Source organism: Microcaecilia unicolor, chromosome 2, assembly GCF_901765095.1.
Source record: "Microcaecilia unicolor chromosome 2, aMicUni1.1, whole genome shotgun sequence".
Lineage (NCBI taxonomy): Eukaryota > Metazoa > Chordata > Amphibia > Gymnophiona > Siphonopidae > Microcaecilia > Microcaecilia unicolor.
Genome location: NC_044032.1, coordinates 72,913,284 through 72,938,335, shown reverse-complemented (window position 1 = coordinate 72,938,335; position 25,052 = coordinate 72,913,284). Strand labels below are relative to the sequence as shown.

At 45.8% G+C, this 25,052-nt stretch overlaps 1 protein-coding gene across 1 annotated transcript in view; it reads right to left on the bottom strand.

Moving 5' to 3' along the window:
* Positions 1-25,052, bottom strand: part of NIPBL (NIPBL cohesin loading factor) — a 1,064,356-nt gene that overhangs the window by 617,997 nt on the left and 421,307 nt on the right. Inside the window, 1 exon segment of the mRNA XM_030191924.1 lies at positions 14,033-14,119. Coding sequence (XP_030047784.1) covers positions 14,033-14,119 — 87 coding nt within the window.

The following is a 25,052-nucleotide window of genomic DNA, read 5'->3' as shown; positions in this document are numbered from 1 at the left end:
GGAGTGGGTATCGGTACCTGAGATGGTCCGACTACACCGAGTACAACGTTTGAAGCTGCTGGGTGTCCTCGATGACATGGAAGGAAAAACGGCTTTGGTGAAATCAAATAACGCGATTGTGCCAAAAAAGTGAAGGGCACAAAAAGGGGGGAAAACCGACCGCTCGGCCGTCATAAAGAAATTAAACTTTAAAATAGGCCAAAAAACACTAAAGGAAACTACTAAAGTAAAAAAAAAAAAAAAAAATCTAAAGAAATAGAAAAATGAAGATAAAAAGTCGTCGTTCCTGGGCCAAAAAACGAGGAGAGCAGAAAAAAATGCTGTCATCTCATCCGGATAAAAAAAAGAACTGAGGAGTCACGCTAGTGACGGCCAGGAAGTCATCCGTGCATGCGTGGCAAAGTTTAATATTTTTGATGGAAAAAATTTTGCCACTTCCTGGGCAGACGTGGACATCGACCCACTTGTGAGAACAAGCAGCCTGTTTGTCCTCGGAGAATATTCTTTATCTGTGAATCTTTATATACAGTTTTATCTGTAGGCCTTTATATGCTAGTACTGGAGATTTTAATGCTCATCTTTCTTAGTATTTTAACAGACAGATCATATCATTTATTTTTACAGACATCACCTTTTATCTATTGATCTTTATAATTTTGACTCTTATTGTTCTATTTATTTAAGCACTGCAATACAGTATTATGATGTTCATTTAATGTTTTTATTGTTTGCATATTATCATTAAAGATTTAATTTATTTTACATTGTCACTAGATATTTTTAGGATTATGTACATGCTGTTTTAGATAATTATGTTGATCTTAATGTTGGTTTTTTGAATGTCTGATTAACTGTATTGTAAAACCCTGACGCAGCCTTTTGAGGGGAAACGTGGCCACATCAGATAGCAGGAAATAAACCTATACAGCTATCCATTCCTCAGTCTGCTTTTTTGTTTTGCGCTATATTTGCAAGCAGATCACTGCCTCTCCTATTTATTTGTTTGTTTCTAGTATACATATTCAGACACTCAAATTGTATTTTTTCATTGTATTTACCAGATGCCTAGAAGTAGACAGTGATGATCTGTAGCTTTTACTCTCTTGTATTCTGTGAAATCACTGGTACAGTGTCCTGGTTCTATGAAGTGCTGTCCCACCGTGGTGGGGGCCCTACTGGCTGTATTGTTCATGTGATGTCTATGTAAATTGAATCTTGTCTTAAGCATCTGGCCTGTTTCTCCAATATAGCATCCTTCGTTACATTTTTTACACTGAATGATATATACCACATTGGAAGATGAGCAAGTGAAATGAATACTGAAAGGTAACTTTAAAACCATACAAGAACGTAAGACCTTTGAAGTCAGAATGATTGAATATTTTAACACCCAAAAGAAAGGACTTAACAAGGACCTGGGGTTCCTAGCCCATTATAAACCATAAAGCTGTATGTCTCTGTTGATCACCCCACCCCTCACCTATCCACACCCATCCTGTTAGAATATCAATGATATGCTTTGATGACCCCATGCATACCTCCGACCCACCCCCATCCTCCCACCCTGTCAGACTGTCATAGTAATGCTTGAATGTTTTCACTTATATACACTGTCAGCTAGCACATTTGCTTATTTCCGATCTGACGAAGAAGGGCAACCTTCGAAAGCTAATCAAGAAATGTATTAAGTTATGTCCAATAAAAAAGGTATCATCTTATTTTCTTTTCCATGTTTTATTTTATTTGATTTCTATTGATAACCTTAAGAGTGGACTAACACGGCTACCACATTCCTCTACAAAAGATGTATTGAAACTGCATTTCAATACCTTCATTCCCCTTTTCCTTGGGAATTTCTGGTAGCAGGGCTAGTCAATTACAAACACTTAACAAAGACAAAAGAGAGATATATAGCTTCCTATGCCCTCCCACCTAAAAAGACTGAACAAAAGCATGACTAAGGTGGATACTTGAAGAATCACATAGACATCTCCACCTGCAGACAGATAGTCTGGAAAAGGCATAACTCCAGCTATTGATAACAAAGACTTCAGAGGGGAAACGATAAACAAAACATTTGCCTGTCATCAGAGGTATACCTGCCCCCTCCCATCTATCAGACAAATGGACACCAGGACATCTGCAGAAAGGAGAGACTTATGTGACCATGTGAACAGACTACAATAACCATAATGCCTTGCAAAATATCCAGGACATGCACACACCATGCTTCTCTGCTAACATTATAAAAGGCCTGGAAACAGCCTAGCTCGCTCTCTTGGAACCTGCTGCTCTCTTTGGGGTCTGCTGATGCCTTGCTCCTGACCATGTGCTCATCAATCAGCTGGACCACAGCATGCTTGTAACAAGGACTGTGAGTTAACCTACCTGCTACTTTGTTCTATTTTATGCACAAATTCTCTGTTCTAAGATCCTTTTAAAAACCTACCTCTCGTGTGCAATTGTATATTAAATCAACCTTTTTCAAGCTAAAAATACGGTCTCTTTATGTTCTGAGTATATGGTATCTTTTATATATACTTAATTTATTTAATTTATTGCAATTATCACCTTTGGTGATTGGTGGAGAAATTAATATCCTAAAACTTATAAATACAGCGCCTGCTCTTAAATTATAAACAGTAGCGAGTGCTCTAGAGCTCTTTTCCCCAAGATAAATCATTTTTTGTAACAAAACAATTGGGCGGACTGTATGAAGGGGCTTATCCGCTCCACATAGAAGGCCAATGCTCTCTTGCAGTCCAATGTGTGCAACTGATGTTCAGCAGGGCGGGTATGAGGACGGGGAAAGAACGTTGGCAAGATAATTGACTGGTTCAGATGGAACTCCGACACCACCTTCGGCAAGAACTTAGGGTGAGTGCGAAGGACTACTCTGTTATGATGAAATTTGGTATATGGAGCATGAGCCACCAAGGCTTGAAGCTCACTGACTCTACGAGCTGAAGTAACCCCACCAAGAAAAAGACCTTACAAGTCAAGTACTTCAGATGGCAGGAATTCAGTGGCTCAAAAGGAGGTTTCATCAGCTGGGTCAGACCGACATTGAGATCCCATGACACTGGTGGAGGTTTGACAGGGGGCTTCGACAAAAGCAAACCTCTCATGAAGCAAACAACTAAAGGCTGTCCTGAGAAAAGCTTACCTTTCACACGATAATGATATGCACTGATTGCACTAAGATGAACTCTTACTGAGTTGGTCTTGAGACCAGACTCTGACAAGTGCAGAAGGTATTCGAGCAGGGTCTGTGTAGGACAAGAGCGAGGATCTAGGGCCTCGCTATCACACCAGACGGCAAACCTCCTCCACTTAAAAGAGTAACACACCTCTTCGTGGCATCTTTTCTGGAAGCAAGCAAGACTCGGGAGACACCTTTTGAAAGACACAAGGAGGCGAAATCTACGCTCTCAACATCCAGGCCGTGAGAGCCAGGGACTGGAGGTTGGGATGCAGAAGCGTCCCCTCGTTCTGAGTAATGAGGGTTGGAAAACACTCCAATCTCCACGGTTCTTCGGAGGACAACTCCAAAAGAAGACGGAACCAAATCTGAAGCGGCCAGAAGGGAACGATCAGAATCATGGTACTGTGATCCTGCTTGAGTTTCAGCAAAGTCTTCCCCACTAAATGTATGGGAGGACATGCATACAGGAGGCCCTTCCCCCAATGGAGGAGAAAGGCATCTGACGCTAGTCTGCAGTGGGCCTGAAGTCTGGAACAGAATTGCGGGACCTTGCGATTGATCAGAGTGGCAAAGAGATCCACCAAGGGGGTGCCCCACGCTTGGAAGATCTGGCGTACCACTCTCGAGATGAGTGACCACTCGTGAGGTTGCATTAACCTGCTCAACCTGTCGGCCAGACTGTTGTTTACGCCTGCCAGATACGTAGCTTGGAGAAACACACTGTACCGGCGAGCCCAAAGCCACATCTGGATGGCTTCCTGACATAGGGGGCAAGATCCAGTGCCCCCCTGCTTGTTGATGTAATACATGGCAACCTGATTGTCTGTCTGAATTTGAATAATTTGATTGGACAGCCGATCTCTGAAAGCCCTTAGCGCATTCCAGACCGCTCGCAACTCCAGAAGGTTGATCTGAAGAACTGTTTCCTGGAGAGACAAACTTCCTTCAGTGTGAAGCCCATCGACATGGGCTCCCCACCCCAGAAGGGACGCATCCATTCCCAGCACTTTTTTGTGGCGGAGGAATTTGGAAGGGGCTTCCCAAGGTCAAATTGGATTGAATTGTCCACCAATACAGGGAATTGTGAAAAACTGTGGACAGCTGGATTGCGTCCTCTAGATCCCCCGCAGCTTGATAACACTGGGAAGCTAGGGTCCATTCAGCTGATCTCATATGAAGACAGGCCATGGGAGTCGCATTAACTGTGGAGGCCATATGGCCCAGAAGTCTCAACATCTACTAAGCTGTGATCTGCTGAGATGCTCTGACCCTGGAAACGAGGGACAGAAGATTTTCTGCCCTCGCCTCGGGAAAGTAGGCATGAGCCATCTTTGAGTCCAGCAGAGCTCCTATGAATTCTAGTTGCTGAACTGGAAGAAGGTGGGTAATTTATAACAAACCCTAGTAGCTCCAAGAGTTGAATAGTCATTTCCATGGACTGTAGAGCTCCTGGCCTTTGAGGTGTTCTTCACCAGCCAATCATCGAGATAAGGGAACACATGCACTCCCAGTTTGCGTAGCGACGCTGCTACAACTGCCAGGCATTTTGTAAATACCCTGGGCGCAGAAGCGAGCCCAAAGGGTAGCACACAATAATGAAAATGCTGTGTTCCCAGACGGAATCGAAGAAACCTCCTGTGAGCTGGCAGTATCGGGATGTGTATATAAGCATCCTTTAAGTCCAGAGAGCATAGCCAATCGTTTTCCTGAATCATGGGAAGAAGGGTGCCCAGGGAAAGCATCCTGAACTTTTCTCGGACTAGATATTTGCTTAGGGCCCTTAGGTCTAGGATGGGACGCATCCCCCATATTTTTTTTTTTCCACAAGGAAGTACCTGGAATAGAATCCCAGCCCTTCTTGCCCCGGTGGAATGGGCTCGACCGCACTGGCGCTGAGAAGGGCGGAGAGTTCTTATGCAAGTACCTGCCTGTGCTGGGAACTGAAGGACTGAGCTCCCAGTGGACAATTTGGAGGTTTTGATATCAAATGGAGGGAGAATCCTAGCCGGACTATTTGGAGAACCCACCGATCGGAGGTTACGAAAGGCCACCTTTGGTGAAAAAATTTTAACCTCCCTCTGACCGGCAGATCGTCTGCAACAGACACATTTATAGCGGCTATGCTCGCCTGTTGCCAGTCAAAAGCCCGTCCCTTGCTTTTGTTGAGGAGCTGCAGGGGCCTGTTGAGGCGCACGCTGTTGATGTGAACGAGCGCGCTGGGGCTTAGCCTGAGCAGGCTGTTGGGAAGGTGGATTGTACCTACGCTTATTGTAAGTGTAGGGAGCATTCCTCCTTCCCCCATAAAACCGACTATCTGACGAGGTAGATGCTGAAGGCGCCAGGTGGGAGAGCTTGTCGAGGGCGGTTTCCCGCTGGTGGAGCTACTCTACCACTTGCTCGACCTTATCACCGAAAATGTTATCCCCCCGGCAAGGAGCGTCCGCAATCCGCTGCTGGACTCAATTCCCCAGGTCAGAGGCACGTAGCCATGAGAGTCTGCGCAATCACTATACCTTGAGCAGTGGCCCTGGATGCAACATCAAAAGTGTTGAATTTACGACACGCTTTCAGCTGCCTGACCACCTCCTGAAAAGGCTTGGCCTGCTCCGAAGAGAGCTTATCGACCAAGTCCACCAGTTGCTTCACATTATTCCATATGTGGATGCTCATGTAGAGCCAGTACGACTGGATTTTGGACACGAGCATAGCGTAATGATAGGCCTTCCTCCCAAAAGAGTCCAAATTTCTAGACTCACGCCCCGGGGGCGCCGAGGAGTAATCCCTAGAATTCTTGGCCCTCTTGAGATCGAAATCCACAACCGCAGTCATGAGGCAACTGGGTCTTCATCAACTCCAGGTCCCCGTGAATCCGATACTGGGACTCAGCCTTCTTGGGAATGGTGGGATTAGTTAACGGTTTCATCCAGTTCGCCATCCATGTCTGCTTAAGGACATTTTGTAGAGGAAAGGTGGATGACTCCTTAGGTGGCGAAGGATAGTCAAGGACCTCGAACATCTCGACCCTGGGCTCATCCTCAGTTACCACAGGGAAGGGAATGGTGGTAGACATTTACCGCACAAAGGAAGAGAAAGACAGACTCTCCGGGGGAGAAAGCTTTCTCTCTGGCGAAGGAGTAGGATCAGAGGGGAGACCACAAGACTCCTCGTCACAAAAATATCTTGGGTCCTCCTCTGCCTCCCGCGAGGCCTCCCCCTCGGTATCGGACACTAGTTCTCTGACTGCAGTCCGAAGCCGGGCCCGTCTCGACGCCGAGGAGCAATGTCCTCGATGACGGTGTCGAGAAGTGGACTCCCGCGCCATCGGCGATGAAGCTCCCTCCATCGACATCAACGGGGAATCAACCTGGGTGGCAGCCAAGGCCGACGCCGCAAGCAGCACCGAAGACCTCACCACAGGCGGGGAGCCAGCCGCCGCATCTATCGACGGTACCGACGGCACAAGCACCACCGGTACTGGAACAGACGGTCGCAGCAGCCCTTCCAGAATCCCTGTAAGAATGGCTCAGAGGTGTTTGTCTAGAGTGTCTGTCGAGCAAGGCTGTGGAATCGGTGCAGGAGATGGAGCCAGAATCTGTTTGGAGAGGGGCGCATCGACACCTCCTGTATAGAGGGTGAGCGGTCCTCCCGGCGTCGACGCTTCACAGGTACCGAATCCTTCGGCGCCCCGGAGCTCTCTGTACCGTGACGAGAAGGTGACCGATGACGATATTTTTTTGCCTTCGCTCTAAGCATGTCACCGGTACCCCCCCCCCCCCCCCACCGGTACCGACGAGAACGACGTAGAATCCAAATGTCTCCTTGGGGTCGGGTCCGAAAGAGGTCGGTCTCGATGGGCCTGCCCCGCAGGAACCCCTGAGGCAAGTGGAGACCCACTCGATGGCTCACTGCTGCCAGTGTGGGATGGTCTCTGGACAGCCATTACCTGCGCTCCTGACGTCGATGCACTCTCCGGTGCCGACATCGACACCGCCGATCTCGGTACCGCTGCCGACGTCGAAGGACCGGGCGAAGCTCGGAAGAGGCGTTCCCACTGAGCTAATCTCAACGCCTGTGACCATTTTTGAAGGCAAAGACACAATGTACAGGTGTCAGGGCGATGACCGGCCCCAAGGCACTGAATACACGAAGCGTGTGGGCCAGCGACTGAGATCGCCCGGCTGCACCGAGTGCACTTCTTGAAGCTGCTGGTGATCCTCGATGTCATCGACGGAAAAATAGCAACGGCGAAATCAAAACTCGCGATGGTGCCAAAAAGAAGGGCACAAAAAAAAGGGAAAAACCCCATACGAGCGGCCAAAAGGGTCGCACACGAAAATGAAAGGAAACTTACAGGGATAAACTAAGAGATAAAGGAAAGTTAGTTTTTGAAGTTTTTTTTTTTTTTTTTTTAAAGAAGAGGTCAACACGAGCTGACCTGAAGGAAAAACCGAAAAATCGGCAAACGCTGACGTGTTGACGAGGGCTCTCTTCCGTGCAGCGCAGAGCAACTGAAAAACAGCCGCTCTGACCGTGGGAAAAAAGAGACTAAGCCGGCATGGTCGCGACGTGCGGGAAGATGGCCGTGCATGCCCGGTGCGCACACTTGGGCGCACGAGGGTTCTAGCAAGCTTTGTTGTTAGGAAGATTTCGGACTTGAGGCTGCCGTCAGACGTCACCCATCAGTGAGAACAAACAGCCTGCTTGTCCTCAGAGAATGCTGCCTTAATTCATAACAAATCTAAACCCCTCATCCAGGCACCACACACACACTGGAGTTCTGCCTACCTCTTCAGTCCTGTAGGTGGAACAGAGAGCATTTAAGATAATGCTACCCTGGAGAATCTGGATTTCAACTTTCTACCTAAAAGGCTTCTAGAACCTCCCTCCTACATCTTCCTATTTCACTGGTATCCATGTGTACCATGACAGCCAGCTCCTCCCCAGTACTATCTAAAATCTTATCTAGGTGAAGTATGAGGTCTACCACCTTCATCACAGACAGCAAGTGATCTTCACATTAACCATCCATCCAACTACCTACATGTCTAATAACTGAATCTCCAATTAAAATGGCCATCCCAGCCCTTTCCTCCTAGGCAGAAGCCCCTGGAGACACAACCTCGGTACAAGAGGATCCTGCATCCTCTGGAGGGCAGGTCCCAGCTACAGGATTGCTTCTTGCTTCTCCAGGACAATGCACAGGGGCTGCCAGACTGGAAGTGGGACTTCTCTACTATGTCCCTGTAGGTCTCCTCTATATGCCTCTCTGTCTGCCTCAGCTCCTCTCAAGTGTGCTACTCTAGTGTCAAGTGATTGGTCTCGTTCTGAGAGTTAGGAGCTCCTTGCATACAGTGTGGGAAACTGGGTATGCACTAATTTAGTGGAACTGCACACTCAGTACTCCTCCTACTCACATGGAAATTAAGGTAACAAGCAGGAGATTTGGCTTTAAAAACATTAGCTCTCTTCATATGCAACAAATGATATGGACTCATATCCCATGTCATGTAGAATCATATTCACTGGGCATGTTGACTGGTGTGCAGGAAAGGAAATGTTGGATGATCATGGCCAAGTCTGGCCAGAATGTGGATTTGTGCACCTTGTATGCCATGGAGTCTATGGCTATGGCCTCGATAGCCTCTGTAATGCAGTGTACCACAGAAATTCATGTAACAGTTTCACTTGCAGAGGCTGATATCAGTTGTAGCTAGAGTTTCTGTCACCAAAGATTTTTCAATAGTGGGGCTCATAGGGAATTAACACAAAGGTGGGTGGGGGAGCAGTAGCTTAGAGGGTTGCTGCCAATATTGTTACTACTGTCTGACAGCATGCCTACTCTTTTCCCCGCTGCCCCTCTAGCTCTGGTGCTCCATTTTCCCCACCACACTTATCAGGTTATCCCGCTAGTAAATCATATTGCACTGAAAAGTGATAATCACCTTTCACCTGTGGGTTGCAGAGAGTAACCAGCATGTAAGCACGCTCCTTGGTGAAGGGTATCAACCTTTTTCCCCACTTCTGTATGGAAGGAGTCTGCCGGCACCAAAACCTCTGCTGTCAATCCCTGTTGCAGCCAGAAAAAACTTCCCATTATTGGAATGACAAGGCTCAAGGTAGCCCTTCTGCTACTCAGGTCCTCCACAGCATCTTTGAAGGGCTTTATAATTTCTATAACCTTGTCCTATTTGTCAAATCCTTATGCTCTAGGGGGTTTTCAATACTGATCTTAGTCGCCAATGACATCTTATGGAGAGCCAAAATTACAAATAGAAAAAAAAAACACACTATAAATTAAACAAATTTATTTTACTAATGTTATACCAGGAAAAAATGTTATACTCTTTTTCTATTTTTTAGTATTTTATTTTAAAAAATCTCAATATACCCAGATTTGGGAAAGAAATAAAATAGCCTCAGAGCAACAAGAACCGCTGTCAAGCTTCCACAGTATGTCAATTATTCAATCACCAGAAAAACCTCCCTTTTTACTGAAAACCATCTTCAATTACATTTCCCTCAATTCAATTATTTGCAAAGGTATAATTTCAATGCACTACAGTAAAAAAAAAAAGAAAAGTGCAAACAAAACTTATCTTTTGAAATTGAAACAGCCTCACTTCCAATTTCATGTTACTTAAGACTGCTGAGTCAGGGTCCACTGAGTGAAATAAGTTGGAGAAAGTTCTTTTGAATATTTACTGTCCCTGATGCAGCAGCCTTAAGTGCCGTGAGACTCCTAGACGTCTCTCCTATAAGCTTTTTTCATATCAAGATTAGATTACTGCAATACAATACATTCTGGACTCGCCCTAACACTTCTCAAATGAATTCAATCTGTACTAAACACTACCCTGCAGATCATGGCCCATGCCTTCAAACTCGATCACATTATTCAACTGTTGATTCGCTATCACTGGCTTCCTATAGAATTCTACATTGGCTTCAAAGTCCTAGTCCAGACACACAAGGAATTACACATGCTTATACAACCCCCTTCCCCCCCCCCCCCCCCCCCCCCAAAAAAAAAGAATCTTGCTTTCCTAATCATCCCTTATGCTTCACCATAACTACTACGTTCATTATCAGACCGTTGTCTTCACATACCATCAGTTCATCTGGCCAGACTGGACAAAACAAGACATTAGGCATTTTATTATGTTGCCCCTGCACTATAGAATGCCTTACCAGCCACATTTCAGCTCAAAGACTCTTTTCCCAAATTTAAGAAGGCCTTAAAAAGACATTTATTCATGGAGGGTTTCAACAAAAGACTGGGAGGTTTGGCGCATGCCAGAGGGTAACAATTACTAACGTTCCCACTTTCAGATAATTAGTGAAAGGAAATGGTGTTCCTTTCACTAATTTTTATCTGATATTTTACTTCAAACCAATTTATTTTATTAGGAAAAATGGTACATCAAATAAAATAAACCATAAAATTGCAAAACTCTCTGGTTGGCTGAGAGGCAGTCTGTGTGGGGTAACTGCTTAGTTCCTGGTGCCGGTGTGACTTTAATCCTTCTAGTCAGCTTTGCTCTGCTGATATGACTATGACAACTGGCAGGAGATTGGCTAGGAAGGTGATAGTGATCGTCTTCTGGAGTCCTGGCTGGTTCAAGCTTGGAAAAGTTGGCACTTCTGTTATATGGGCTCACCCATGTAACACGTGTGAGGAGATGAAGCTGGGGCAGTAAAATGGTGTCCTCCCTCTGAGAAGTGGGAAACCAAAGGGCAAAGGAGACTGAGAGAGAGGAGATGTAAAGGCTGGCCAGCGGTGCAGTGGGAAGAGCACTGAGCATCAGTGTTGAGGAGCATGATTACGAGGGGGCGGGAGAGAGGACACAGAAATGGAGATGGAAAGGGAAACGAAGTTTTAACTTCTGGTCAACCACCAGTTGGAAAGCTGACTCAGTTAAGCGTAGGGCCCTTAGGAGCGCAGGGCCCTGTGCAGCCTCCCCTGCCGCCCCTGCTTATGGACGGCCCTGATAGAAAGGTTAAGCCTAAAGAAGAGGCCAAGTCCAGGGTATTGGCTAGGACATCTCTTGGTATATCTTGCATTTCTATTGTTGTCAAAAAGGTTACTTTGAAAGGAGTACAAAGACTGAAAATGTTGTACATTGCTTACTGGTCCAGCAACCACTCAAAAGGTTGAAGAACTCTGCTGAGCCTATAGACTATCTGGTTCTGGATGCCAAGGAGTTAAGTGGCTTGGATTTGGATGCAACTGGTTTAACACTATTCCTGGTTTTCCCAAACCTGGTACTGCAGGCACCCCAGCCAGTCAGGTTTTCAGGATATTCACAATGAATATTCATGAGTGAGATCTGCATACACTGCCTCTACTGCATGCAAATCTCTCTCATGAATATTCATTGTGGATATCCTGAAAGCCTGACTGGTTGGGGTGCCTCCAGGACCAGGTTTGGGAACCACTGGACTTTACTCTACTGAAAGGATAGAAGCTCTGAAGAATGGTGTTTCTGAAATTAAGCTTTAAACACCATAATGATTCTGGATAAGATTACCTTGTACCAGAAAATAAATAATTTAGAGAACCAGGCCAATCAAATTTTCAGCTGTTGAACTTTGCAACATGAGCTACAAATCAACACCTCTGATTTGTTCTGGAAATACTTGATGAAAGTGCTTAACCATTCAGCAGTTACCATCCCCTCCAGTAAATAACTTATCTTTTAACTAAGGGAAAATGTAACAAAATCCATATGAGAATTCAAGAAGTCTAGAAGTATAGAAGAGCCAAGCAGACCAATTCTCTTTCATGTCTGAACCAGATCTGAATATAAAATGTCTGTTTTACACAATAACTTTTTGACCCCCCCCCCCCCCCCAAAAAAAAAAAAAAAAAAAACCAGACATTTTCACATCCCTCTAGAGCACTGGTTCTCAACCCAGTCCTTGGGACACACCTAGCCAGTCAGGTTTTCATGATAACAAAAATGAACATGCATGAGATAGATTTGCAAACAATGGAGATTTACCTCATGCATATTTATTGTGCATATCCTGAAAACATGACTGGCTGGGTGTGACCCGAGGGCTGGTATGAGAACCACTGCTCTAGAGTCACACCGAAGAGGAAATTAATCCTGCAATGAATCAAGAAGTGCTGCAGAGGAAAACTTTTTTGTCTGACATCCCTAGAAATATCTTAAAAATTCATAATGTAAAACGTAATGGTTTTGGAGCCCATACAACTTATGTTTTTTCTGAGCGTGGAGATGAAAGGCAAGATAATTAGGGGGTTAATTATCTTACTGTATGAAGCTATCCCTGTCTCTAATTCAGTTTTCCTTTTATTTATTGTGGGATGTTTATTGATTTGTGCTAAATTTTCTATTTTGGGTTCCTCTTTGTCAGCTAACACACAATGAGGGGCATAATCGAATGGGGACAACCATCTCTAAGGATGGCCCGGCGAACGGGCGGGGAAACCACTATTATCGAAACAAGATGGGCTTCCATCTTTCGTTTCGATAATACGGTCGGGGATACCCAAATCTCCACATTTAGGTTGACCTTAGAGATGGTTGACATAAATGTTGAGATGGGCGACCTTGAGATGGTCGTCCCCGGTTTTCGGTGATAATGGAAACCGAGGATGCCCATCTCAAAAACGACCAAATCCAATTCATTTGGTCGTGGGAGGAGCCAGCATTCATAGTGCACTGGTCCCCCTCACATCCCAGGACATCAACCAGGCACCCTAGGGAGAACTGTAGTGGACTTCACAAACTGCTCCCAGGTGCATAACTCCCTTACCTTGGGTGCTGAGCCCCCCAAAACCCACTCCCCACAACTATACAACACTAACATAGCCCTTATAGGTGAAGGGGGGGCACCTATATGTGAGTACAGTGGGTTTCGGGTGGGTTTTGAAGGGTTCACATTTACCAGCACAAGTGTAACAGGTGGGGGGGGGGGGGGGGGGATGGGCCTGGGTCCGCCTGCACCCACTAAAACTGCTCCAGGGACTTGCATACTGCTGTCATGGAGCTGGGTATGACATTTGAGGCTGGCATTGAGGCCAGCAAAAAAAAAAAAAAAAATTTTTTTTTTTTAATTTTTTAGGGTGAGAGGGGGTTGGTGACCACTGGGGGAGTAAGGGGAGGTCATCCCCGATTCCCTCCGGTGGTCATCTGGTCAGTTTGGGCACCTTTTTGAGGCTTGGTCGTGAAAAAAAAAAACGACCAAGTAAAGTTGACCAAATGCTCGTCAGGGACGCCCTTCTTTTTTCTATTATCGGTCGAGGACGCCCATCTCTTAAGCACGCCGCAGTCCCGCTTTCGCTACACTTCTGACAGGCCCCCATGAACTTTGGTCGTCCCCGCAACGGACTGCAGTTGAGGACGCCCAAAATCGGCTTTCAATTATGCCGATTTGGGCAACCCTGAGAGGAGGACGCCCATCTCCCAATTTGTGTCGGAAGATGGGCGCCCTTCTCTTTCGAAAATGTTCCTGAATATGACCTAATTTGTATTTTTTTTTTAACATAGATCTCTGTTACATTGTCCATGGTATAGTCACTCTGAATTTCTTGTATCGCTGTTATTGTGAAGTTTCAATTTAAATTTTTAAAAAACAAAAAACAAAATTTGCATTAACTTTTTTTCTAAAATATACATTTTCACAAGTTAACTGTAACTTTGTGCACAGGTGTCATCAAAATAAGCAAACGGATTTACACAGATAACATATACAGTCCAAAAAGAGCAATATTATAATTTTGTATAGGCATTTAAAAATATTTTAAACAAACTAAACATAGCAACTGAGTAACATGAGAGATATGTTTTTGAAACTCACATGATTAAGCAAAGTCGAAAGCTTTGACCCATCTTGTATATTTTTCTCCAGTATGTTCAATACTTTAACTGTTTTATCTGTTGGTAGCTGCAAAGGAAATAAAAGGAAGTGACTCGGAACACCATCAAATTTGGGGGTAAAAATAACAGTGTATTTATTGATCTGTAGTTTGTTTTATCTTGAATGTCAATATACCAGTACTGGTATGTCCAAGTCTTTGCATGGGGAATGTAGGGTACATACTATACTTACATGTGTTATTATTTAGTGATGATTAAGGGCTTGAAACAAACCTTTCTGAGACCCATTTGCAGTCACAAATAGGAACTATTCCTGTTAATGTAATTTTGAACATGGTGGCATATTGAGCCACAAAGTTTGATCCTTTTCTAAGGATCACATTAAAAAAAAAAATAGGGTGGTAGTAATCAAAGCACCTGGCTTTCTTAACAGCAATACCAATAATCTGCATCAAAATGTAAGTTATTTTACATATGCAATATGCATATCAGATGGTCTATAATTGTCACTTTAAAGGTGAACTGGGCAAACTCTTGAACAGAAATAAAAGATTAAAGGGAGGTTTTCAAAAGAACAATGCCAAAAAACTGAGATTTTAAGAAGAATTTATTAGGAGAGCATTTTTTTTTTTTTTTAGTATCCGTTCAGCTCAGCAGCAAACCTGGAGTAGCTAAGATCATTGCATATGGGAAAGGCCATGCATGCTCAAAGCTCAAAACTTTACACTAAGTTCTCAGCTCTAAAAGAGCTGTTCTACAGAGTGACATAATGAAGTTGCCCATTTGTATGCCTGACAATTCTGCTTGTTGGGGAGGGGGGCGGAAAACAGTGTTTCTGAACCATTGCAAGCACAACACACACCTACATTTGCAGAAAAATTGCATAACATACACGACTCCAAGGAATAGGCAGTGTGGTCATCAAAGAGGATGCATATGGGTAAACAAAAAACTAAGGCCATACAGAAAGCCTCACCAAAGGTTAGAAATAATCAAAGACGAAAGCTTAGAAGGGGGAAGAGGTGCCGTGTGCAATCTGTGTACTGCCCAAAGTAAAGCCAGGTTATGTGTGCCTCAGAGGCGTAGAAAAACCTGTTAGAAAAACCTTGGCTGGAGGAGTAGCCTAGTGGTTAGTGCAGTGGACTTTGATCCTGGGGAACTGGGTTCGATTACCACTGCAGCTCCTTGTGACGCTGGGCAAGTCACTTAACCCTCCACTGCCCCAGGTACAAATAAGTACCTGTATATACTAAGTAAACTACTTTGAATGTAGCTGCAAAAACCACAGAAAGGCGGTATATTAATTCCATTTTCCCTTTCCCTTCCCTTTCTGCTGCTGAGTACCCTCAGCCATCTGAGCAGTGGGGAAGATGGTAGCGTGCTTCTAGCTGCCGACCATAGCAATCCTGACGTAGGAGGGTGTATCAATGTCAGCAGCTGAAGTGCACCACTGAATTCCCTGCTGCTTAGGTCATCAGATTGATTTATTGGCATATTGATTTCAGCCTCAAGGCAATTTTCAAGTTGTAGCTTCAGTTTGGACACCAACTGTATATGGTAAGACAGGGGAAGGGGCAGCGACAGCAAGGGATGATGGGTTGGGTTGGGACAGGATCAGGAAGGCAGAAGTAAGTGCTGGACTTGTGGGGGGAGGGCAGGGACTGGGGTGAAGGGATAGTGCTGCCGGACTTGTGGGAGGAAGGGGATTGGAGGGAAGGGAGAGAGTTGCTGGAGGTGGGAGGAAAAGGAGGAGGGGATCTGGATGAAAGGGAGAGAGCAACTGGACATGGGAAGGAGAGGAGAAAGGGGCTGGAGAGCTGCTGGACATGGGAAGGAGAGGAGGAAGGGGCTAGAGAGCTGCTGGACAAGGGAGGAAGAGGAGGAGGGGACTGAATGGAAGGGAGAGAGCTGCTGGAAGAAGAGGAGGAGGGGATCTGGATGGAAGAGAAAGAGCTGCTAGATGTGGAAGCAAAAGGGGGCTGGAAGGAAGGGAGAGAGCTGCTGGACATGGGAGAGGAGAACTGGAGGGAAGGGAGGGAACTGCTGGCACAGCACAAGGAGGGAGGGAAGGGAAACAGAGATGCCAAACCAAGGAGATGAAGGAAAAGGGAACAATTACTAAACCTACAGCACGAGGGAGGAAGGGAGGGCGGGGCGGGTGGGCAGGGAATCAAGCAACCAAACCAGATGCTGGAAAGGGGAGGGAGTGAGAGGGAGAGAAGCTGGGTGGAGTAGGGTCAGAAAGGGTAGAGATATATTGGCACTGGGGACAAAGAGAGGGGAGAAGCTGGACAGAGAAATATAGGGACACAGAGAAAGGGAGATACTAAACATGGAGAAAAATAGAGGTACAGATATGGAAGAAGTTAGTGGACATGGAGGGAGAGGGAGAGAGAGAGAGGGAGAGAGAGAAGAAATATCAAATGGACATGAGACCTTGGTGAGTGAGTTAAGAGAAGACAGAAGGGATGTAGAAACCAGAGCTTGGGACCAACATGAGTTGAAAAATAAAATGAGCAGACAAAAAAAGGTAGAAAAAAATTTTATTTTTCTATTTTGTGACTAGAATGTCATATTCGAAATGTACATCCTGCTAGATATGGCTGGGGCCCAAGGCAGAAATTTGGGATGTGACACAAAAGCTTACTAATAGGCTGCACCTTCTTCAGCTTCCAGCTGGCCTGGGGTTCTCTCTGGCTAGGGGGTCAAACGCAGTTGCCCTAGTTGTACCTCCCCTAACACTGTCTCCTGCATGTGCTATCCTATTTAGCAGCGTATAGGAGAAAAAGCATGTCTTTGTATTTCTCTGTGCTGTGTTAAATGCAAGATCTGGCCTCTTCAGATTTTGATTTAATTTGTTTATGGTTTGTGGTCACTTATTTTGTATTTCGCATTTGTGTTCTGCGTGTGTGACCAAAGTATTCTGTTAGCATCAATTTTCTATGTAGTATTCTATAGTATTTTGGCTCGTTCGGTTTTCTTGATAGATGTATTGATAATTTAGGGCCCCACTGTAATATTTAGGGCATATCTGGGGGAAGCATATGTATGTCGGAAGACCGTGGCTCAATGGAGGATGAAGAGTACACCCTCTTATATTTCCCCTAGCTCTCAATGTGGCCTGCAGCCACTGAGGCAAGCACTGCTACTCTCATTGAAGTTATTGGGGTAGGTGTGCGTTAGGAGTAGGGGCATGGGCAGGGCATATTATGTGGTAGGTGTTTCTCTAGTGCCCATCCATCCAATCTGTTGGCCCACTGCTAGGGAGGTAAAATTCCTTGATGAAATAAAGGACTGCTTTATGGAGCAGCTGGTACAGGAGTCAACGAGAAAAGGAAAAATTCTAGACCTAGTCCTTAGTGGAGAGCATGATCTGGTGCAGGAAGTAATGGTGCTGGGACCGCTTGATAACAGTGATCATAATATGATGAAATTGATATTAGCTTTGAAGTATACACAAGAAATCCAATATGTTAGCGTTTAACTTTAAAATAGGCTATGATAAAATAAGAACGGTGGGGAAAAAAAAACTTAGAGGAGCGGCTTCGAGGGTCAAAAATTTACATCAGGCATGGATGCTGTTCAAAAACACCGTCCTGGAAGCCCAGGCCAAATATATTCCACGTATTAAACAAGGAGGACGGAAGACCAAATGACAGCCAGCATGGTTAAAAATAAGGTGAAGGAAGCTAAATTATAAATAGTAGTAGTAGATGCTAGATGATAAGCTGGCCAAACTACATGAAGGAATGGAGTAGATTAAAGATAGTATAGTGGGACACGCGGCGCGGCTCCAACAGGCGGAGGAATGCATCCCCGCCCATGAGGATCATGTGGCGGCGGCAGAGACTCGAATTAGCGAACTGGAGTCTTGGGTGCGAACCCTCACAGACAGGGTCAAAAGACCAAGAAAATCGAGGTAGATGGAAAAATCTTCGTATTATCAGATTACCTGAATTGATTCCTGACCCTGTGCTGAAGGAGTTGCTGGAGCAATGGCTGCCGAAATCTCTGGGGCTCCCCTCGGAGGTAGGCCCAGCCCAAGTGGAGCAGGCTCACAGAGTTGGAGTGCGCAGGGAGGAATCGGGAAGAGCACGTCCAGTGATTGCTAGGTTTCTGAACTATGCAGTCAAGGTAAAGTCGTTGGAACTGTACAAAAAAACAGCGCATGCTGGAGTATAAAGGCAACAAGTTGCTGCTCTTCCAGGACTTTTCGCTTAGGGGTAACAGAGCAGAGGAAACTTTTGGCTCCCTATTGCTCACAACTGTATGCAAAAGGCATTCGTTTTGCTTTCCAATATCCGGCCAAAGCGAGGATCACTTATGATAACCGTACTGTAAGCCTGACTAAAGTGGAGGAACTAAAGGCTTTCTTGGAGAAGATCCCTGAAATATAGAATCCTGTTCTGTTGTACGTGGATGGTGCTTGATGGCGCAACCTGAAGGGAAGCAGCTTTAATGCAACTAATTGTTTTGTCGGACAATGGTGGAGATCAGCTCTATGAAGGTCTATTCCTGTGGCAGAGTTTCCACTCTCACACCCGCCTTTGAATGCAATGATGGTCGGCTACATGTGTTCCAAAAGCGTGAGAGGACCAATGCATTGGCGTCAAATCTCAGGAATGAGATCTGAAGTTGCACTCGGGTGTTTACAGAGTGTCTTAGTCCCTGCGTTTTATTGGTGTTTCATATTTTTTTGACATGCAAGTTCTGAAAAATTATGGTGGCTCAGGCCGCTGTTTACTAAGCAAGGTGGGTTGGGGAAGGGGGGAGGAGTCGGGCATGTAGTTTTGGGGTTCTTTTAGGGAGTGTTGGGGGTGGAAGGTAGGGGTTACTGAGAGAGTGGTATGACTGAGGGTCATGGAAGTAATCGATTAGCGCATGGAGGGAGGTATGCATGCGGGAGTGTCAGGGGAGAGGGGATGCAGAAGCTGTGGGGCGGGGGAGGTAGAGGGATGGGGGAATTCGTTAGGTGAGAGTGGTTTCAGGAGTCGGATGTGTGTGGGGGTGTGGCTGGGTGTTTGTGGATTTGGAGGTTTCTGGAAGCGGTGCTGACTAATGGGGAGATAGTGGCTGGTGGGGTTGCAGGGGGAGGGGAGGGGCCCTTTCTACTGTGAATAGGATGAGTGATGAGCAGGGAATTAAGCTTAAGGGGACTGTGGGGGATACTCGGGTGTTGAGGCTGATCGATCTCAAATTTGTGGTTGGCTGGTTGAGGCAAGACCTGCAAATGCAAAAGAATGCACAGGCCATGTGGGATGGTCTAGCTGGGACGCCACCCCTAGGGTTAATAATAATGTTATGGATTTGCAGACCTATTCAGGAGCAATGGGGGTATGGGTAGTTTGCGGGTGGCTACCTTGAATGTGGATGGTATTCACTCTCCTATAAAGAGGAAAAAAAGTTTAAATTACTGTAAGCGTCTTAAAGTAGATGTCCTCCTGGCTCAGGAGACTCAACTTTCTCCTTCAGAGCACGCTAAGTTAAAGCAAGAGTGGGTGGGGGAGATTATTGTTGAAGGAAGCAAAAGCAGCAGTGGGGAGTGACGATTCTTATTCACAAAGCTGTGGACTCCCCAGAAGGGAGATTTGTAATATGGATTGGGGTGTTGCAGGGTCAGATGATTGCCCTGTGCTCGGTATATGCCCCAAATGTGTACCTTCCGAAATTCTTCTCCTTACTTTTAAGCAGCACTAGTGCCTTTTCGAGAATACCAGTTAGTGGTAGGTGGGGACTTCAATATTATTGCAGATCCCACCATTGATTGTAACCCGACAAAGAAGAGGCCCAAAGGGCTAGAACGCAGGGGGATAAATTTGCTTCAGTCTGAATTAGGCCTGATTGATTCTTGGCATGTGCTCCACTCTGACATATGAGAATATATTTTCTATTCGCAAGTCCACAAAGTGCACGCAAGGCTAGATTATATTTTAGCAGCCCTTTCCCTTTTCTCTGTGGTTCGTTCTGCTGACATCGAAGTGGGGGCGGTGTCGGACTATAGCATGGTATGGGTGGACATGGGAATAATGGGAAGGAAAGCCTCGGCAGGGTGGCGTATGAACCCAACGCTGTACTTGGACCCTGAGTTTAGGGGTTTCCTCATAGAGGAGTGGCAACACTACTTGAAGGACAATAAGCCCAGTGGCACATCTCCCATCAATTTCTGGGAAGCTGGAAAGGCGGTTATGAGAGGGAAAATTATAGAGTACACTGCTCATACACGCAAGAAGCGGGACGAGGAGTTAATATACAGTACTTGCTCAAACAGCTCCAGGAGGCCCGGGGGGAGTGCGGTACCGGGGAAGCAGGGTGCCAGAGAAACCTATAACGCTTTGAAAGGCTGCATAAATGAGATTTTAAACCAGCGCGCCCTGAGGGATATCCAACTATATAAATATAACTTGCACAGGTGGGGAAACAAGGCAGGCAGACTGCTGGCAACATTAGTCCGTAACCGGCCAGCGAGACAGCTAATCTCCCGTATTAAGTTATTTTCAGGGCAGCGGTCCACGAAAGAGAAGGAGATCCAAGCCGCTTTTGTAGATTTCTATAAATCATTATATGACTCAGGGCACTGCGAAGTTGCACAGCGTGAGGCTTTCTTCAGGGGACTGCACCTCCAGTCTCTGACACAGGAGCAATTACATAAGTACATAAGTAGTGCCATACTGGGAAAGACCAAAGGTCCATCTAGCCCAGCATCCTGTCACCGACAGTGGCCAATCCAGGTCAAGGGCACCTGGCACGCTCCCCAAACGTAAAAACATTCCAGACAAGTTATACCTAAAAATGAGGAATTTTTCCAGTCCATTTAATAGCGGTCTATGGACTTGTCCTTTAGGAATCTATCTAACCCCTTTTTAAACTCCGTCAAGCTAACCGCCCGTACCACGTTCTCCGGCAATGAATTCCAGAGTCTAATTACACGTTGGGTGAAGAAAAATTTTCTCCGATTCGTTTTAAATTTACCACACTGTAGCTTCAACTCATGCCCTCTAGTCCTAGTATTTTTGGATAGCGTGAACAGTCGCTTCACATCCACCCGATCCATTCCACTCATTATTTTATACACTTCTATCATATCTCCCCTCAGCCGTCTCTTCTCCAAGCTGAAAAGCCCTAGCCTTCTCAGCCTCTCTTCATAGGAAAGTCGTCCCATCCCCACTATCATTTTCGTCGCCCTTCGCTGTACCTTTTCCAATTCTACTATATCTTTTTTGAGATACGGAGACCAGTACTGAACACAATACTCCAGGTGCGGTCGCACCATGGAGCGATACAACGGCATTATAACATCCGCACACCTGGACTCCATACCCTTCCTAATAACACCCAACATTCTATTCGCTTTCCTAGCCGCAGCAGCACACTGAGCAGAAGGTTTCAGCGTATCATCGACGACGACACCCAGATCCCTTTCTTGATCCGTAACTCCTAACGCGGAACCTTGCAAGACGTAGCTATAATTCGGGTTCCTCTTACCCACATGCATCACTTTGCACTTGTCAACATTGAACTTCATCTGCCACTTGCACGCCCATTCTCCCAGTCTCGCAAGGTCCTCCTGTAATCGTTCACATTCCTCCTGCGACTTGACGACCCTGAATAATTTTGTGTCATCGGCGAATTTAATTACCTCACTAGTTATTCCCATCTCTAGGTCATTTATAAATACATTAAAAAGCAACGGACCCAGCACAGACCCCTGCGGGACCCCACTAACTACCCTCCTCCACTGAGAATACTGGCCACGCAATCCTACTCTCTGCTTCCTATCTTTCAACCAGTTCTTAATCCATAATAATACCCTACCTCCGATTCCATGACTCTGCAATTTCTTCAGGAGTCTTTCGTGCGGCACTTTGTCAAACGCCTTCTGAAAATCCAGATATACAATATCAACCGGCTCCCCATTGTCCACATGTTTGCTTACCCCCTCAAAAAAATGCATTAGACTCTTTAAATGCATCTTTTAACCCAGGACTTCACACCGACTGCAATAGAAACATCGTTGGCCCCTGAAGAACATCTGGGATGGCTGATACACACAACAGGCAGAAAACCACAGCTGGAGATTCGGAAAAATCCGTTTATTAGTTCTGCAAGAGCAGCCTGGAGGTGGCTGTGCAGGCGCCACAACTTTTCGCCCGCAGCAACACCATTTTTGCCGTTGAGAAACTACCCAGACTTCCCAGCGGGCACATCTTCAAAGACTCTCCTCGCCTGGCAGAAGCGCGGGATCCACTATATATATCAGCTGCTGAATGAGGAGGGGAAGATTAAAGACTTTACAGAACTGCAGCAGGAGTTTAAATTACCAGCTCAGGATTTCTATGCTTATTACCAGGTGCGGCATTATGCAGCATCCCTCGGCTGGGAGAACCTATGTGAGGATGTTCAAGATATTTTAAGCTCGGCTCTTACCTTGGGCTCCCAAAATGCAGTACCATTAAGATTTTTCCATCGGAATTTGTTGGACACAACAGAAGATCTGGACTATGCAGGCTATGCGGCGAAGTGGGCAGCGGACTTAGCGGTGGATGTCTCGGAGAGTTTGTTTACAGAATTTCTCAGAAGCATCCTGAGACAGGCCACCTTTTCCCGAGACTGGGAGCTGCAATACAGGTTTGCGCTAAGACTATATATTGCGCCTAACAGAGCATTCAAGGCGCGTTTTGGATCTACAGGGGCGTGTCCAAAGTGTGGCAGGAACCCAGCTACTTTGGGCCATATGTTTTGGACTTGCCCATTAGTGGCAAACTTCTGGACAGAGATACTAGCAGCTATCCGGAAATATTGGAACAACTCAGTGCCCATGCAGCCTCTGCTTTTATTTGAGGACTTTAAACTAGGAAATCTTCACGTATCGGGTTTGAAAGACTTCCTGAGGAGATCTGTGCTGCAGGGAAAGAGAGTGTTACTACTGAACTGGAGGGAGTCGACCGCCCCAGCTGTGGCGCATTGGAGGGTGCAAATGATTGAGAGACTAAAACTGGAGAGACGGGGAATCAAGAATTTTGAGTCACCGGAGGGCAAACGTTTGCGGTTGGTGTGGAGTCGTTTCCGGGACACACTACAGCCCGCAGCCAGGAGCAGTCTCCTTAATAGTTAATGCCTCTGTAAAATAGTGTTGAATGTGCCACACCTTTCTGATGCACTGTCTGAATGTCTTGGGGGGGGGGGGGGGGAATAGGGAGGGAAGGGAAGGGGGGGGGGCAGTTTGAAACATGCTTTTCCACATTATATGTTTATTGGAGTAGGATTGCAGACATGTTAAGTTGTCAACTTTACCTGTGACTTGTATTTGCAATTGTCACTTTTGTTTTGAATAAAAAAGATTTAAACATAAATGCATCTTTTAGGGGGGAAGAAATTCAGTCTGCTATTAAAAAACTTAAATTGGCGAAAGCGCCGGGACCAGACGGGCTGGGCTCTGAATTTTACAAGATACTGGGAGCTCAGGTCAAAGGTCCATTTTGTGACTTGTGTCATGCACTATGCACTCAAGGTCAGTTCACAGGTTCCCTGACTCATGCCTCTATAATAATTTTACCCAAGCCTGGGGGAGATCCTGAGAACCTAGGCTCTTACCGTCCCATTTCACTGTTAAATCAGGATATTAAGTTATTTGCGGGGAGTTTTGCCTTCTGGGTTGGGGAAAATTCTCCCTAATTTAATACAAGATGACCAGACTGGCTTTGTGCCAGGAAGGTATGCCTCTACTAACATCCTTGGAGCTCTGAGCACGCTCTAGACAAAGGGGAGTAAACCGGGTGATGACATCATTGTGAGTTTAGATGCGGAAAAAGCTTTCAACAAAATCTTATGGGATCACTTGTTTTAGATATTGCCGCAGTTTGGCATTTTTAGGGAGTTTCTAACAGGAATAAGAGCCCTTTACAGTAAACCCACGGCATAAATTCTTGTCAGTGGTGAACTCACAGAGTCCTCTGCTCTGGAGCGGGAGACGAGAAAAGGGTGCCCCCTTTCCCCTATGCTGTTCATGTTATCTCTCGAGCCTTTGGCGTGTAAAATCAGACAGACTAGCTCACTAAAGGGTATTCTGGTAGGGACCGAAGAGTTTAAAATCAACCTGTTTGCAGATGACATGCTGATATTAGGCAGACATAAGTTTATAGAATAGGGATCCTCATTATCCCTATGCCCATGGAGCTAGACTGAAGACCTGCAGTACTGAGCTCATACCACTAGTATAACGGCTTCATGAAATTTTTTCTATTTAAGGAAGTTAAATCCTAGTTATTGCCCTTTGTGAAGAATACAGGGGCATGGAGTGGGGAAACAGCTAAGGCAGGAGGGAGAAAGTCTCCTTTAGGGTGTCCTAAACCCACATGGGAGGGCAGAGCCCGTAGATTTCAATCCCCAAGGATCAAACAGGTCAGAGAAAGTAGCTGGTCACCTTCCTGAGAGAGAACAATGAGACCCTAAGACTACAATTCCCAGCAACCCTTGAGGGAGACACAGGGTAGAGCCAGGAAGAGTTCTTCACACTACCAGTCCCAGAATGCTAAGGGGAGGGAGGATGATCTGAGGAGGATTAATCAGGTGGATGAGGGGCAGCTGGAGGGGAGAATTGTAGAAGAGCTTATGGATTGGCAACTGGTGGAGAGAGAGAAGAGATCTTGCAAGAGGAGCCTATGGATATTTCTGCTCTGGCTGGAGTCAAAGGTAGAGAGCTAAAAGGGCTGATGGCAGCTTGGTTGTACAGCCTAATGAAGGGAGGGAAAAGGTGGCTACGTCAGCAATGAATTAATAAAGGAAGGTTTCCCTAATCTGGTAGTAGGAAGGGAGTGAAGCAAGGATTGAAGCCTAACAGGCTGTGTTGTATATATTGAGACTTTGTTAGAGGAAAAGAAAGAGGAAACCAGACAACTGTTTAATTTATGCGTGCTCTTCAACAGGACTAAGGTGGGGGGGGGGGGGGGGGAGAGAAACACGGAAGAGAAAAAGACTGGGAAAAGGGACTGCCTCAGTCTGGA